Raw genomic sequence first — 17979 nt, forward strand, 5'->3', positions numbered from 1 at the left:
CAAAGCAATGTCAGAGTCCGGAATATACTGATAAAAAATATAAACTTAACATGTAAAGTGTTGCTCCCATGGTTCATGAGCTGAAATAGAAGATCCCAGACATTTTCCATATGCAATTGTTTTTGCACAAATTTGTTTACATCCTTGTTAGTGAGCATTTCTCATTTGCCAAGATAATCCATCCACCTGACAGGTGTGGCATATCAAGAAGCTGATTAAACAGCATGATCATTACACAAGTGCACCTTGTGCTGGGGACAATAAAAGGCTATTCTAAAATGTGCAGTTTTGTCACACAACACAATGCAACAGATGTCTCAAGCTTATGGGTTATTGTGTGAAGATTGATGAGCTAAAAAAAAAAATCTTCCATTTTAGAATAAGACTTGTGACGTAACAAAATGAGGAAAAAGTCAAGGGGTCTGAATACTTCCGAATGCACTGTATATATATATTTTACCATCAAAAACAAGCCCAGGCTTAATGACGCCACTGTTCCAGACTGATTGTGAAATACCGTGTATAGTCCTTTCTGTGATCAAACAGTGTCAGAGCTTTAAGCGACAACAAACTCTATGATAATTGTGATAATTATAGAATAATTGCAGAACTTCAAAAACGACTTTTTCTAATTATTGTTGAGAAGAAAGAACAAACAAAAGACGCAACCAAAAGTGAATTGCACGTTTTTATTATAGTTTTGAAACTATTACAGAGGTATTCATATTGCAAAGCACTTGCAAAGTCTTGTGAGTTGCTAGACATTTATGCGTAAAACTTGTCCTATGGTGCAGAAATATATTAAAGAGACCCATTTATTGGAATTACCACACTGATTTCCTCCTTTAAGACAAGCTTCACAGCTCTTCCATATGTTTAGTATGTATGGTTACTCTTGCTAAGGCACTGTCTTCCTGGTCATGACATCATGTTATGGTTTCACAGTGAGTCACACCCAATGATGTATACAAAACCCTGGATTGAGTTTTCTATGTATTGGCTATTGAGAGTCTTTGAAGCCACCATTCAGCCATATTGGCAGTCCTCTATAGGAATTGGCGGAATTCTACAGTATTGCAATTAAAGGTTTCAAGGACCAAGGCACTGTATTTAATTAAGTATAAAAAAATACAATGTTTCAATGTTTTATTTCTATGTTTAGCTCCTATAATATAATTTAGACGTCTGCATTAAGGTTTCTGTAATATAATAAATGTGGTAAAAACTAAATGTAGACATTAATAAATGCAATTCCATATCTTCCTAAATATTTTTTACAAAGGAGGAGGAATGCCAAGATGGAGGTGCGGTGGCTTCAAAACAGTGCCCCCTGTAAGTGTTGAAACACATCAATGGTCACACCAGCTTTATTGAGGACCAGTTAGTGAGATAAAGTAGTTACACGTTTAAAAAAAAAATGTTACCTGAACTTCACAAAAATATGCACGCACTGACGCTCACACACACACACACACACACACACACACACACACACACGGACGCACACACACACACACATGCTCACACACACACACACGCACGCACGGACGCTCACTCACACACACACACGCACGGACGCTCACTCACACACACACACGCAAGCACGGATGCTCACTCACACAAACACACACACGCACGGGCGCTCACTCACACACACACACGCACGGACGCTCACACACACACACACACACGCACGGACGCTCACTCACACACGCACGGACGCTCACTCACACACACACACGGACGCTCACTCACTCACACACACGGACGCTCACTCACACACACACACACACACACACGCACGGACGCTCACTCACACACACGCACGCACGGACACTCACTCACTCACACACACACACACAACTCACGGACGCTCGCTCACACACACACACACACACACACACACACACACACACACACACACACACACACACACACACACACACACACACACTGACACGGTTTGTTACAGCACTGGACACACGGTAGCTTAAAAAAAGGCCAACTCTGGCAGTGATTTCCAGCGCTTAATAACATGGAACACTATGAAGAGAGAAGCACACTAGCTCCAATAAAAATGATAGGCATTGTATCTATATCAACTTCCAACTGAAATCAAATCAACTTCTGAAAAAGATCTAAACATATTTACAAGAAGTCTCTAGACAGACACAAACTAAATAACTTAACAGTTTACACATAGGAGAGTTCACCTACAGAAGCAAGGCAAACGTTTCCTAAACCTGAATTATAATCCTTCTCATGATAAGGAGAATGAGCAGAAACAGAAGCTCCACTGTTTTCTATAATACTTCTTTATACTTGGCATTTTCTTTAACCCCTCCACAAAAGATGGAACACTGTCAGAATCTGTCAGCATTTTGAATCTAAACGAAAAATGTGTCACCCCGAGGAGCTCAAATGTAGCAAGAGATCCAACCAAATGGTCTACCACTACATTATGTGGTGTTGAAATTAAGCAAGACCTTCCGTCAGAGCTTCCAAAGGCTGCTTAGCGCTCCAAGTTCCAACAGAACGTTCCAGGTTTGGTATGTGTAAGTCGGAATACTGAGTAGAGTAGCCAGACCATTATTCGATGATAGCAAGGTAAAGGCACAGTCGGGGGGGGGGCGACGACATGTTCCACTGGGTCGAGGCACTCGTCAATGACTCAGCAGCCTGAGGCGGGCTAGCCAGCCCCCCAGGATCGAAGTGGGTTCCGAAGGAGGATGTTTGGGAGTAGCAGCAGCAGGGATCACAGTCGTAGCTGGGGAATTTTTGGATGATGCCTCCCGGTATGGGATGGTGGTGCTGTTGTGCAGGTCAGCATTGATGAAGCACTGGGAACCCCTAATGTGGTCGACGCCATGGATCAGCTGGCCAGACCGCCCCTCCAGGGGTCTGTAGGGTAGGGGAAAGTACGGGGCCTCCTCAGAGATGGTGGCGATCCGCTCGTTACTCAGGTATCTGTGGAGGATGTCCTCTCCTGTAGGGGTAAACAGACAGACAGACAGGCATCTCAATCAATTATTCAAATAAATTTAATAAAGCCCTTTTTACATCAGCACCTTACACAACACCTGCCGAACCCTCTCTGTTCAAGGTTAAGTCAGTCTAAGAAGGAGTTGAGGCCAAAATCAACAGTGGTTATGCTGGAGCTTACCCTAAAGTTAATGAACAATGACTTAAGAATTCGAGGCACGCAGTCCGAGCCGGCCTCAGTTTGTTCTGCAGAGTAAATAAGCCTGTGAAATGGCCATTCTGATAACAGTAGATTAGCCTCAGTTAGGTTCCGTCCCAAATTATACCCTCAGAGCTTGCACATAACGTTCTGAGAGCCATATGTTTGTTAGATGTTGATGAGAGTGTGGTTGTCCTATGGTTATTTTGCATGCAACCTTCCCACAATGTTCTGGGAATGGTGCAGGATACCCAGCTAGCACATAACATTCTGAGAAGCATATGTTTCTAAGGTGGGAATTTCAATACTTCAGCATAACGTTTCCTAATGGTTTCCTCAGGGTTCTATTTTAAAGTAATTTTCTCAAATTGTTCAGGGAATGTTAAGAAACAACATTCTTCTGTGGGAATTTCAGTACTTCAGCATAACGTTTTATACAGGTTTCCCCATGGTTCAAGTAGAAGTCATGTTCCCAGAAAGTTCAGAGAACGTTATTAAGAAACAATGTTCTCTGTGGGAATTTCAGTACTTCAGCGTAACGTTTTATACAGGTTTCCCCATGGTTCAAGTGGAAGTCATCTTCCCAGAAAGTTCATAGAACGTTAAGAAACAATGTTCTCTGTGGGAATTTCAGTTTTTAAGCATAAAGTTTTCTGGTTCTATTTAAAGTCATGTTCTCAGAACATTAAGAAAACTTTCCACAAAAAAACCCAAGAAAACATCTAAGAATGTTATTTAAAAACACATACATTCAGTTCTCAGCGCCAACAAAACCCTATCCGGTTAAGTGTGTTCAGGTGTGTTGGCAGCACACACTAATTGGCCAGACTTGAGCTTAATGAATGCTTGTTCGCTTTGAAATTGGGTCTATTTGAATAGACTAAAATGTACAGCTTTGTATGAGTTTAAAAAAACACAGCATGATAGCTCCATCCTTGTGGCGCAGTGGATTAATTCCATGTGATAGAGAACAGAAGATCATAGGTTTGAGCCTCACTGATGGCGTGCTAAAATAAATGTTTAATAAAAAAAAAAAACTTTTTCTTTATTGAATATCCGAAACATTCAATATTTTTGCAGTGAAGCCACTCAATAACTACATCATTCCAGTCATCCAACAGACTCCCATTCAGAGCGACACACAGAAGCATCCAGGGTTGACAGATCTCAAACCAGGCCAAAAAATGTGAACCTGTACCCTCCAATATCCCCCCACAGTTCCCCAATTGCTGTCCGTCAACCATTAGAGACCCCTCCCACAGTCCCCCCCCAAGAAGAAAAATACAATTAAAAAATACAATTAATTCCATACCCCACTCCCAAGAACCCCCCAAAGAAACAACAACCAAGAGAATGAACTAAAGAGAAAAAAGAAAAAGACAGAAGAAAACAGCAAACAACAATGCAACAAAAATATCTCTAGCAACACATATCTTTCAACTATGCTGTGATGTTTAACGTACAACTTCAATCTATCTAATTGAATAGAATCCACAGATTGCGAGTTGAAGATAAATAGTTTTACTTAGAGTATTAGTACAGTATATTAGTAATTGACTGACCCGGTCTGTCCAGATCTCCTAACAGTACTCTTTCTAGGGTCAATTTTAGATCAATGCTATGCATTTTCAGCCATTCCTGAACCTGAGACCAGAAACAGGTTACTCGAGGGCAATACCAAAATAAATGGTCTATTGATTCTGTATCCCCACAACAAACCCTGCAGAGCTTCCATGATTTTATGCCTCAAATATTAAACATTTTGTTGGTGGCAAGAATTATATTTAATAATTTTAGCTGAAATGCACAAAGTCTTGCGTTGTTTTATATATCAACTCATACACCCTGTATCATGGAATCGGTACATCAAAAATCTCTTCCCAACTATTTTGCAATCTGTATGGCACAGTTGACAACATCCTGGTTCTCAAGTGAAACTGGTATACTTTCCTATTTATGCTATTTTTATTCCTCCACCAGTTTTGATCCTTTTGTCACGCCCTGGCCTTAGTTATCTGTGTTTTCTTTATTATTTTGGTTAGGCCAGGGTGTGACATGGGTGATTTATAGTGTTTCGTCTTGTCTAGGGGATTATTAGATTTATGGGGTTGTGTTCAGTGTAGTTGTGTAGGTAAGTCTATGGTTGCCTAGAGTGGTTCTCAATCAGAGGCAGGTGTTTATTGTTGTCTCTGATTGGGAACCATATTTAGGCAGCCATATTCTTTGAGTATTTTGTGGGTGGTTGTTTCCTGTCTTTGTGTTTGTTGCACCAGATAGGGCTGTTTTGGTTTTGTCAAGTTTATTGTTTTGTATTATGTTCATGTTGAGTTTTCTTATTAAAAACCATGAACTATAACCACGCTGCATTTTGGTCCGCCTTTCCTTCCCAGGAGGAAAGCCGCTACACCTTTATATTGGGCAGACAGACCAGTTCCCTACCTCCTCCCGCTGCCACCTGGCTCCTCCATTTTGGGGGTAATGCTGTAATCAATTGGTTGTACTCTTGGATTGAACAGACCTTCCCGTACAATTCTGATAACTCCATGAAGGACATAACTTCACCATTCCAATTTACAATAAAATTGAAGAATAAAATACCCTTTTCAAACATCTTTCCCATAAATACAGGTATTTTATCAACCAGCACATTTAAGTTCAGTAATAATATTTGTTGTAATATTTGTTCTATCTTTTCATGGGGACGAAATTGAAATTGTAGCCAGCTCTGCAATGCTTGTTTGAAATTAATTGAAAATTAGACATGGCAATCTGCACAAAGACAAAAAGGCAATTTTTAAACAATGGATGAGTTTTTTTTCTTGATAACCATTTAGGGTTCAAGTAAAACTTTTGAATAAGTGAAGCTCATCTTATCAAAAGTAACAGTCAGTATATTTATTACCTTTATTTTACTAGGCAAATCAGTTAAGAACAAATTCTTATTTTCAATGACGGCCTAGGAACAGTGGGTTAACTGCCTGTTCAGGGGCAGAACGACAGATTTGTACCTTGTCAGCTCGGGGATTTGAACTTGCAACCTTCCGGCTGCTAGTCCACCGCTCTAACCACTAGGCTGCCCTGCCGCCCCGGCAGTATATGGTGTGGCCACCAGCTGCATTAAGTACTGCAGTGCATCTCCTCCTCATGGACTGCACCAGATATGCCAGGTCTCGCTGTGAGATGTTACCCCACTCTTCCACCAAGGCACCTGCAAGTTCCCGGATATTTCTGGGGGGAATGGCCCTAGCCCTCACCCTCCGATCCAACAGGTCCCAGATGTACTCAATGGCATTGAGATCCGGGCTCTTCGCTCGCCATAGCAGAACACTGACATTCCTGTCTTGCAGGAAATCACACACAGAATGAGAAATATGGCTGGTGGCATTGTCATGCTGGAGGGTCATGTCAGGATGAGTCTGCAGGAAGGGTACCACATGAGGGAGGAGAATGTCTTCCCTGTAACGCACGGCCACATCTGCAGTCCTCAAGCCTCCTTGCAGCATGTTTAAGACACGTTCAAGCAGATGAGCAGGGTCCCTGGGCATCTTTATTTTGGTGTTTTTCAGAGTCAGTAGAAAGGCCTCTTTAGTGTCCTAAGTTTTCACAACTGTGACCATAATTGCCTACCGTCTGTAAGTTGTTAGTGTCTTAATGACCGTTTCGCAGGTGCATGTTCATTCATTGTTTATGGTTCACTGAACAAGCATGGGAAACAGTGTTTAAACCCTTTACAATTAAGATCTGTGAAGTTATTTGGATTTTTAAGAATTATCTTTGAAAGACAGGGTCCTGAAAAAGGGACGTTTATAGATAGGCACGTTTCATTTTGTCTGGTTTAACGTCCCAGATAAAGCAAAATATTTTTTGCTCATATGATTTGAAAAATGAATCATCAGGAGTAGGTGAGTAAGTGAGTAAACTGAGATATGACTAAGGAGTTAATCAGGGCAATTTTTCCATAAATAGACAGGTATTTACCTCTCCATGGTTGCGGGGTCTTGTCTATTTGGACAAGTTTTCTATTGAAATTCATTGAGGAGAGCTTATTTATATATTTTGTGATATGAATACCAAGTATGTCTACTTCACCATCAGCCCATTTTATAGGTAAACTGCAGGATAATGTAAAAGTTATATTTTTTAAAGATCCAATACATAATATTGTGCACTTATCATAATTGGGTGTTAGTCCAGAGAGTACAGAAAAGTTATCTAGCTTGCAGACTTAATATAAAACCGAGTCATCGGCATACATGGACAGCTTTGTTTTTAAGCCTTCAATTTCTAATCCTCTAATGTTGTTATTGGATCTGATTTTAATAGCTAGCATTTCGATGGACATTACAAATAGATATGGTGACAGCAGACACCCTTGTTTAACTCCTCTTGACAATTTCAAAACTCTCTGAGAAGTAGTCGTTATGTACTATTTTACACCTGGAGTTGCTATACATTATTTTTACCCATTTTATAAGAGAATTACCGAAATTGAAAAAATCCAGGCATTTATAAATAAAATCCAGTCTTACTTTATCAAATACCTTTTCAAAATACCAGGCCTGGCTTCTTAGATGTTTCATGATGTTCTATTACTTCTAGTAGTTGTCGTATATTATCTCTAATGTATCATCCATGTAAAAAAACTGTCTGATCAGGATGAACAAAACCTGGTAAAACCCTTTTAATTCTGAGTGCTAGTATTTTTGAATCACAACATTAAAGTGTAAGGGGCCTCCAGTTTTTTAGATAGACTGGATCTTTATATTTGCCATCTGGGTCTTGTTTTAATAATAGAGAAATCAGACCTTCCTGCTGAGTACCTGACAGACTACCATTGCTATAGGATTAGTTAAAACAATCTAACTATGGAGCTTTTAGTCTCTACCGGTATGCCATCAAGCCCTGGGGTTTATCCAGACTGAAAGGATTTAATAGCCTAAAGAAGTTCTTCCTCTGTAATTTGGCCTTTGCACTGATCTTTCAGTACATTTGATAATTTTCAATGTTTTATATTAATTGGAAAGAATTCCTTACTGTAATTTTCATTCAGTGGGAGAGGATGAGATGGAAAAGAGAATATCTGCCTAAAATAATTAGCTTCGTCTTTTAATATATTTTGGAGAATCTTAGATGTCTCCGTCTTCAGTAACGAGTTTATGCAAATTTTGTTAGCGTTCCTGTATTGGAGATTCAGGAAGAATTTTGTGCATTTTTCTCTATATTCCATCCAGTTTGCTTTCTTTTATAATAGATTACATTAGATCATTCTTGAATAAGTTCCTCTAGTTATTTTTGTTTTTCATCTAACTTATTTTGTATCTCTGTAGTATCGTTTTTATTGCTATCTACCTGTACTCACATTAAACATGTCCAATACAAAATTAAATCTAGAATCGGCTTCCTATTTCGCAACAAAGCATCCTTCACGCATGCTGCCAAACATACCCTCGTAAAACTGACTATCCTACCGATCCTTGACTTCGGTGATGTCATTTACAAAATTTACAAAATGTCATTTAGATGTCATTTACAAAATAGCCTCCAACACTCTACTTAGCAAATTGGATGCAGTCTATCACAGTGCCATCCGTTTTGTCACCAAAGCCCCATATACTGTGACCTTGTTGGCTCGCCTCATATTCGTCGCCAAACCCACCAGCTCCAGGTCATCTATAAGTCTTTGCTAGGTAAAGCCCCGCCTTATCTCAGCTCACTGGTCACCATAGCAGCACCAAACCTTAGCACGCGCTCCAGCAGGTATATTTCACTGGTCACCCCCAAAGCCAATTCCTCCTTCGGCCGCCTTTCCTTTCAGTTCTCTGCTGCCATTTTGATAAAATGTCCAATATCCCCGTCCACGTGGAGAATCTATAAGAGTTATGTGAATGCCAATTAGATGATGATCTGATCGCATTATGTCTCCTATTAAAACTTTTTTTAACCTTTGATGCAAGAGAGAAAGAGACAAGAAAGTAGTCAAGACGACTAGCTTGATTAACTTCTTGAGTGTAGGGGGCAGGATTTTCGTTTTTGGCTAAAAAACGTACCAATTTGAAACGGCCTATTTCTCAGGCCCAGAAACTAGAATATGCATATAATTATCAGATTAGGATAGAAAACTGTCAAAATATTGTCTGTGAGTATAACAGAACTGATATTGAAGGCGAAAACCTGAGGAAAACCTGAGGAAAATCAAACCAGGAAGTGGTTTCTATTTTGAAAGCTCCATGTTCCATAGCCTGCCTTCGCTCCATTTAAAGGGATATCAACCAGATTCCTTTTCCTATGGCGTCCTCAAGGTGCCAACAGTCTTTAGACATAGTTTCGGGCTTTTATTTTGAAAAATGAGCGAGAAAGATAACACCGCGTCAGTGGATAACTGGGTGTTCGCAGAGTTTTGCTTGCGCAACAGAGTGGGGCAGCCATTGTCTCTCCCTCTTCTATTAAAAAAGCAACAGTCCCGGTTGATATATTATCGATTATATATTTTTAAAACAACCTGAGGATTGATTATAAAAACGTTTGACATGTTTCTGTGGACATTACGGATACTATTTGGAATTTTCGTCTGCGATGTCATGACCCCTCGAGCCTGTGGATTTCTGAACATAACGCACCAAACAAATGGAGGTATTTTGACTATAAAAATAATCTTTATGGAACAAAAGGAACATTTATTGTGTAACTGGGAGTCTTGTGATTGCAAACATCCGAAGATCGACAAAGGTAAGCGATTTAATCTATTGCTTTTCTGACTTTCGTGACCAATCTACTTGGCTGCTAGGTGTTTGGAATATTTTGTCTACTGGGAGAGATATTCTTACATAAACGCTTGTTACGCTTTCGCCGAAAGTCTGTTTTGAAATCTGACACGCCATGTGGATTAACAACAAGCTAAGCTGTTTTTTTGCTATATTGCACTTGTGATTTAATAAAAATTAAATATGTTTAGTAATTTTATTTGAATTTGGTGCGCTGCAATTCAGTGGGTGTTGATGAAAATGATCCCGCTAACTGGATGGGTGCGTCAAGAAGTTAAGTCTCCTCCCATATATCTCTCTCTAGGTCAGGGTTTTTTAGTCTCCAAATATCCACTATTTCTAATGTGTCCATAATATTTGTGATTTCCTTAAGGGCACGGTGATGATAGTTTGTAGATTACCTTTATGGTCCATTGAGATACTTAACACTGTGCTATAGTCTCCTACCATAAGGATTTGATCATTTGTTGCCTGTAAGTTCAATAAATCGGTATAAATGTTTTCAAAGATGTATGGATCATCATGATTTGGACCATATAGATTAATGAGCCAAATCTTTTTTTCATCCATTTTCATATTCAAAAGGATCCACCTTCCTTGCGAATCATTCCTGTTTGCACATTCAGATCAACTATTTGCACGTTCAGATCGAAATTTTTGTTAATTACTATCATCACTCCTTTTGAGTTCCTTTGTCCATGACAGAAAAATAATTCACCACCCCATTCCTTTTTCCACGTAACTTCATCTATGGAGGTAGAGTGAGTTTCCTGTATATGTTATATTCCTTTTCTTTTAGCCATGGGCATGGACTGATCTTCTTTTTTTATAATCTGCTAAACCATTACAATTATAAGTGGCTATACTTATTTCGACCCTTACCATAGCTAGATACTATTCTCTAAATTGACCATAATTAGTGCTTGTAAAGTTACTGCCATCAGAGGTATTATGATGGTCAAAATTAGTGCTTTCAAATGTCTGATATTTAGAATTGAGTATGTGTGTGTTCATATCCACTTCATAGTGTTCAGATATTTTTACAGTTCCCATACTTTCTTTTTTTTATAACCTGAAGTCTCTGTAGAATTGAGAATCAGCCATGGTGTTATGGAGCTGTCTCGGAATAGCTGTCCATCTATAAAGAGTTTGTCCACAATGAGAACCCTTCTCCCTTCGTTGCCTTTGTACCGGATACAGTCTCTTACGATGTTCGTTTATCTCCCTTGGAAATTGGTAATTGAGACCGAATTTGGTCCCTTTAAGCTCCCTTCCCCCGCTTTTGATCAGCTCAAAAGCTGTTCAAATTTTGCATAATTAATACCTAAGCAAATTAGTATCCATGTGTCCTATCTGTGCTTGGAGCTTAAAACAGTTAACCCCAACTAAGGTAGCAATGTTATTAAAAGTTTTATCGAAACATGTTCTCAGAATGTCATTAAATAACCTATCATTTCTGTTCTCAGAACGTTAATAAAGCCTCCCAGGAAATCTTTCAGGGAACCATAGTAAAAGGTTCTCAGAACCTCCCTTTAACCTAAAAATGAACATTCCCAGAACAGGCAAAATGTTCACTTATGTTCTCAAAATGTAAAAAAAAGCATTCAGTTTTACCGGTCAGGAAACGTATGGCTTTGTTCCCAGAACCAATGGGAAACCAAAAACGTACATTCCCACAACTTCCAAGGAACCAAATGTGCTAGCTGGGCTATTCCGTAAATAGTGCACTACTTTTGACCAGAGCCAGATGGGCTCTGGTGAAATGTAGTGCACTATTTAGGGAATTTGGTACCATTTGGGACACATTCTGAGTTACTGCGCTGCTTTGTTTTGGCGGTGTTTCAACCAGGCAGGTGTACTGTAGCTGTAGCATGCTTACCTTTCCTCCCTTCAGGCCAGGGTCTGGAGGACGAATCCGACATGGCCAAACACGAGTCTACAGGCATGGACAGGGGCCGCTGTTTACCTGTAAAGTAGAGTTAAAATGTTCTGTAATTACTAATTATGCCAATATCGATCTCATCAATCTTTCTGAGTGGGGGTGCAGGAATTGATCTTCTTATAATTTCCAACATTTTGGTAGGCTATTTGTTAGTCAACTATACTTAGATACAGGCAGCTTCTCTTCTGTCATTATATGTTGCCCTAGAAGACTAAATAAACACTTGCTCACCAGAATAATGTCATAAATGATATAATGAATGCATCAATCTAGTTAACATCGGTAAAACTTTCTCTGTCATCTCTGCTTCTTTCACCTAGCAAACACATTTAGGGACCGGGGAGAAAATGTAATGCAAGTTATGAGTCAACCTACGCATCACTAGTTCCCACAACTTCCAAGGAACCAAATGTGCTAGCTGGGGTTCTTGTTGGTGTGTGCTTGTGTGTGCGAGCGTGCATGTGTGTCTGTTATGGTACTGACCCCTTGTGGAGGTCCGTTGTCTCAGGCGGGCTACTGGGGCTGGTTGGATGTTGGGCTCAGGGGGAGGACAGACTTTGATCTTGTCATAGTCTGCGATGGTGAAGCGTCGTCTACCCTCATCCAGGAAGGAGTTAGGAGACTGAGAACCCTTTGGTCTCAGTTGGACCTTCACACTCACTTTAGGCTTCCCATCCCTTCGATGAGCGGATTATGAGGTGGAAAAGAAGGGAAATGTCAAGGTCAGCTAACAGAGCACTAATGTGAATTCTAGAGGAGGCTGGTGAGAGGAGCTATTTATTCAATTCCAGCCATTACAATGAGCCCGTCCTCCTATGGCTCCTCCCACCAGTCTCCTGTGATAAATACAATGATGGGTCCAAAGACAGAGAGACAGACAGACTGTATAAGTGACTGATTGACTCAGACACTCACCGTGGGGTGTATGGGACAGTGGGGGGAGGAGGGATAAACAGGTCCAGATTGGTCTGCTTCTCTTTCTTCATGAGGGCTTCAGAGGGGGCATGTTTTGGAGACTGGATCTTGGGCATACTGGGGGCACTCTAATACACAAAACAACAAAATACTTGTTTTTAGAAGAAAGATCTTACAAAAATGTTGTCATGTAAAGTCACTGATACCCTGGGCAGAGATATGTATTAAATGTGTGAGGCAGCTTAGCTGTTAAAACCAGAGAACATTCTCTACAAGTACACTGTATCAGCTAAATGAAACACTACCATTACGTAATATGCCGTTATTTCTAATTAAGCTAACTTTCGTTTGGTAAATCCACCAATAGTGGCCTGGTTTTAGTACGACTGTGAGGACCTGAGACCTGGCATGGACACACTACACTTAGCAGACGACTTATTACACAACAAGGTTTTTTTTTTTTTTAACCTTTAATTGCTTCCTGCCCACTTCAGAGGTTCTCAGCTCTTTCCCAAGGCCCAATATTGTCCCTAACGCAGGAATAAAGTCCTTTTTAGATTACTGTAATTACATAAACAGATCTAAAAGGCTTTACAGGGTCCATTTTTTTGTGTTTGTCTGTCTCAAAACCAATGTGTGACCTTTGTTAGGTCTGGGCGGAGTGTAGCCTCTAACAGTGAACTAAGAGACGAGGTGTAGACAGTCAGGGATTGGTAAGACTCTTAGACTAGAGATCTCTCTGGACTCGAAGATTAGAGGGTATTCAGGGCACACTGACTCAGCCCACAACTGACATTTAAGCACTATGCAATCTATTTGAAACACACATCCTGAACAGAGCCTATTAGGTCACATTAGACCCATTGTCTCTGTGAACATGAGTCACGCTCAAAACATGTCTGACATCAGTACATGCTCGGACTTTGTGCTGTTCTTTTTTTCTTTTTTCTAAGAAAGAGGGGAAGAAGGGATTCGTTGTTCACCCTTACAACCCACCCAGTGGAAGACGCAGCCTGATTGGCTGAGGAACTGAGGAGTTGCTCCTCTCTTGTCAAACCCCACCAAAAAGAAACAGCTTTGGGATACCACGCACACATATTTCACACCTAGGGTGACAGATGAAAATACATCCAGAATTGATTCAACACTAGGACATCAAAGGGGGATAAGGGGAGATGGTCTACCTGCCCTACAGGTGTTCTTCAATCAACTGTGTGTGTGTGATGGGGCTCTACCTGCACCAGGGGGGGCCTCCAGCGCATGTTCTTTAGGGGGGCCGGGGTGAAGCTACAGGTACCCGAGGGCCTCTTCTTCACCACCAGACTAACGCCTGCGGTGTCCGCCTTCAGCTTACCCACCAGGTTCTTCAGCTGCCAGCCCACCTGGAGACACCAAAGACAGACAGATTGGACGCCAGCTCGTCAGACACAGCCAGCAACCCAATCCTCATCATAACCAACGTCGTCACAACTATCAACAAACCCCATCAACAACCCATTTCCATTTGCGACTGTACTCTCATGCTGCAATGAAACGGGCTATCATCTGCCTGGCTTTCTTGTTGGGCAAGATTAAACAGGAAAAAAAAACAGAGATCTCTCTCTGCCCTGGGTAAGTGGTACAATTGATCAATAGGGGTTAGTGAAGAAGAACCACCTACCACTGTCTGCTTGTTGACCTGGATGACCTCGTCTCCAGCATGGATCCTGTGTGTTCTGTCTGCCGGAGACTGGAGGACAGAGGGTGATAGATAGAGGATGAGCATATAAACATCCCCGGAGTTCATTCACCCTGACTGGATCCCTCCAGACCATCTTGGACTACTACTATCAGAATGGACGGGATACTCACATGTTCTGTGGTTCCAGTGATGACGTGAAGCCCGTCGTAGGTGGATTTGATATACATTCCCTGAGAAGATCCAGGGCAACATAAGGAAGAAGCAATCGATCTCAGAGACTGAGATTTCAAACAGTACATCTAGCTTGGGCTGATCATGTAAGATCCCTATGGGCCCTGGTCAAAAGTAGTGCACTATATAGGGCATATGGTGCCACTTTGGACGCATGCTAACTCTTCTCACCAGTCCTTCTCCAGGTCTGACGTTGGTGATGTGGACCTCCTCCAGACAGGCCGACTGACTCTTCTGAGGGTCGGAGGTCATCCTCATTGTCTGCTCACAGATTACGTTCAGAGCCACAGACTGGAATGGAACATATAACAGAATACACTCAGCTACAATGTCTCATAACACCAATAGATTTCACTGGATTGGGAAATAACCATGGTTGTTGTAATCTCGTTCACAAGACACTGCCTCCCAATGTATGCGCAATTAGCCTGGGGACAAGGTTAGGGTCCTTGTAAAGAGCTATTTTGGTGAGGACTTTGGTGTGGTGGATCTCTGGTGTGTGGTCATTCATGGAGCTAAAATTCAGGAGAGGGGAGGGACAGACTGTAGTCACACACGTCCTGACTGGATTGGCTAACGGCTGATAATTACTGGGGTTCTTTCAAAAGGCATTTAAGCATGGGTGTTACTTTGCCTTGTGCTTGTATCTCTGTACACTGCCCTCATTGAATTGAAAATGATAATTTTTCACAGGGTATGAGGCACATTCTTTTGCTTTGGATTTGTCTTCTGATAAAAACGTGTCGTAGGACACGTCATTTGCGCCACAAGGTGTCCTAATTTCGTCAGACGGGTAGGGTCTCCTACAAGGCATGATGCCATAACGTTGTCATTACTTGGTGTGTGAGGCTGTAGTTTGGATCGTCAAAGCAAAGGGAGCTGTTTGTTCCTGGAGATCTCTACAGAACACTGAGGCCTGACACAGACCACGGAAGTCAGAGAAAGACTTGCATTAGCATTGTACAACTTGGCAGTAAACAGCCTAGCATGGGAGGTTGAGGTGATACATCGGGTCAGGCTCTGAGGGAAACTGCAGATAATCCAAAATAATATTATCGGTTAGTTAATGAAGTTTTTAGCTGACTGTGTGAACAAACGGCCCCTTTGGCAGTGTTATCTAACACAGGATGTGGAAGCAGGGCTTCTGTGGACCATCACGGAACTGGGATGCCTCCCAAATGGCACCCTATTCTCTATGTAGTGCATTACTTTTGCCCAGGACTTATAGGGTCAAAAATAGTGCACTATATAGGGAATAGGGTGTCATTTGTATAAATAAAGCCCTACACCCATACGGGAACACAGCCCACATCACAAGGATGACTGTAAAAGGGAAGTGTGTGTGTGTTTGTTTGTGTATGTGTGTTTGTATGTGTGTGTGCTTCCCCACAAGAATAGTAAACAAATAAACATTTGACCAATTGGGGACATTTTGTTAGTCCCCACAAGGTCAAATGCTACTTCTAGGGGGTTAAGGTTAGAACTAGTGTTTGGGTTAGAATTAGGTTAGGAGATAGGGTTAGTTTTAGGGTTAGAGGCTGTTTAGGGTTAAGGTTAGGTTTTGGCGTTAGCGTTAGGTTTAGAGGTTAGTTTTAGAGTTAGCGTTAGGTTTAGGATTCAGGGAAAATAGGATTTTAAATGGGAATTGAATTGAATGAATTGTATCCCCAGAAGGTGAGTTATACAAGACTGTGTGTGTGTGTGTGTGTGTGTGTGTGTGTGTGTGTGTGTGTGTGTGTGTGTGTGTGTGTGTGTGTGTGTGTGTGTGTTTGCGTGCGTGCGTGCGTGCGCGTGTGTGTGTGTGTGTGTGCGTGCGTATGTACATGCATGCCTGTGGGTACTGTATGCGTGAGTGTGCTTCCTTGCATGTATGCCTGTGTGTATATCTGTGTGCGTTTGAGTTTATTTTGAAGCTCCAGGGCTGAACTGGTAAACAGAGTCCAAACCAGAGATAAAAAGAGGAACCATTACTTACTACTTGTAGTATCTTCTCCTCCATCTCATAAACTGTGCAGTCCTGCAATTAAGGACAGAAGTATATGTGAGAAGATGCTACAGTCAAAACACTCAAGCTACACAGTGGTGGACAAGTATTTGTGAAATAAAACACTGGGGAGTGAACGCAAACAGGAATGCAAAAGTTGCCCAGATATACAGGGACGATGGTTCTTGTGGGCACTTAAATAACAACTCCCTATAAACAGTGTGACAAGATGATTGCATGACAGTTCTTAACTATGGGGAGTAGTGAGGACACTGCTCCGACTCTGTATCCTATTCCCTATTTAGTGCGCTACTTTTAACCCGGAACCTATGGGCCCTGGTCAAAGGTAGTACACTAAATAGTGAAAAGGGTGCCATTTGGGACACAGGCTCTATCCTTCACTGTGGGTTTTGTGGAGGACAGCAAAATTGGGCTACTAAACACGTTTTGATCTTTCCTCCTTCCACGTGCTGCTGGTGGAGGGATCTTCAGTGGAAACATACATGCTTTGAACTGTCAGTGGTCCTGCTCTTATTGCATCCTGTGGTGTGTGTCTGAATAGGGCACACCTTCAGCGAACACTTCCTATTTGAACTCCACCTGAATGTGTAATAGAGCAAATTAAGTAGCCTCTCATGCGGGGTTTTTAAGGTCTCCTTTCACAGACGTTATTGTAAGATGGGCTAACTTTGAAACCACAGAGAATTTTCTCAGAGATGTTTTGCTTTTACATGACTTAAAAAAGCAGCCATTTTTGGTTCGTAGAATGTTCATGAGAAAGGCTCTGTGTGTATTTCGCTGTTGACTACAAGCATGAAAGACATTTACTGAGGGGGGGGCAAGATCCATCATGCTAATTTCTCAAACCCACAAAAGTTGTTACATTATAGTCTTCCCAAAGTCCTATGAAACCTCATGAGAGTGAATAGTGATTATTAGAGTACAAACCTTCTGAACAGTGGAGGTGAGCTCCAGACACAGCTGAATGATCCGGTTCTTAGTGGAGGTGAAGTCACTGATCCCTGTCAAAGGAGTCCTGTCATAGACACAAACCAGAGGTGAGACGTGAGTCAGTCACCTCCATAAAAGGCACCACAGTTAGGGCTTTTACGGTGGCCTTATTACATGACCGCAGTCAAATTCCACGTGACCATTTAGTCATGGTAATTAGTCTTGCTATATTGCTATGTTGTATTTACTTCGCCACCATGGCCTTTTTTTGCCTTTACCTCCCTTATCTCACCTCATTTGCTCACATCGTATATAGACTTATTTTTCTACTGT

General features: G+C 41.4%; 1 protein-coding gene across 1 annotated transcript in view; it reads right to left on the reverse strand.

Moving 5' to 3' along the window:
• Positions 1-1877: 1877 nt before the first annotated feature.
• LOC112217467 (connector enhancer of kinase suppressor of ras 3) overlaps positions 1878-17979 on the reverse strand; it is a 41650-nt gene continuing 25548 nt past the window's right edge. Inside the window, exons 4-13 of the mRNA XM_024377766.2 lie at positions 17644-17731; positions 16687-16728; positions 14883-15002; positions 14651-14710; positions 14460-14528; positions 14035-14181; positions 12800-12927; positions 12368-12561; positions 11822-11908; positions 1878-2986 (exon numbers count right to left, since the gene is read on the reverse strand). Of these exons, the coding sequence (XP_024233534.1) occupies positions 2664-2986; positions 11822-11908; positions 12368-12561; positions 12800-12927; positions 14035-14181; positions 14460-14528; positions 14651-14710; positions 14883-15002; positions 16687-16728; positions 17644-17731 (1258 nt within the window). The 3' untranslated portion in view covers positions 1878-2663. The remainder of the gene's footprint in view (positions 2987-11821; positions 11909-12367; positions 12562-12799; positions 12928-14034; positions 14182-14459; positions 14529-14650; positions 14711-14882; positions 15003-16686; positions 16729-17643; positions 17732-17979) is intronic.

This window comes from Oncorhynchus tshawytscha, linkage group LG18, assembly GCF_018296145.1.
Source record: "Oncorhynchus tshawytscha isolate Ot180627B linkage group LG18, Otsh_v2.0, whole genome shotgun sequence".
Taxonomy (NCBI): Eukaryota; Metazoa; Chordata; class Actinopteri; order Salmoniformes; family Salmonidae; genus Oncorhynchus; species Oncorhynchus tshawytscha.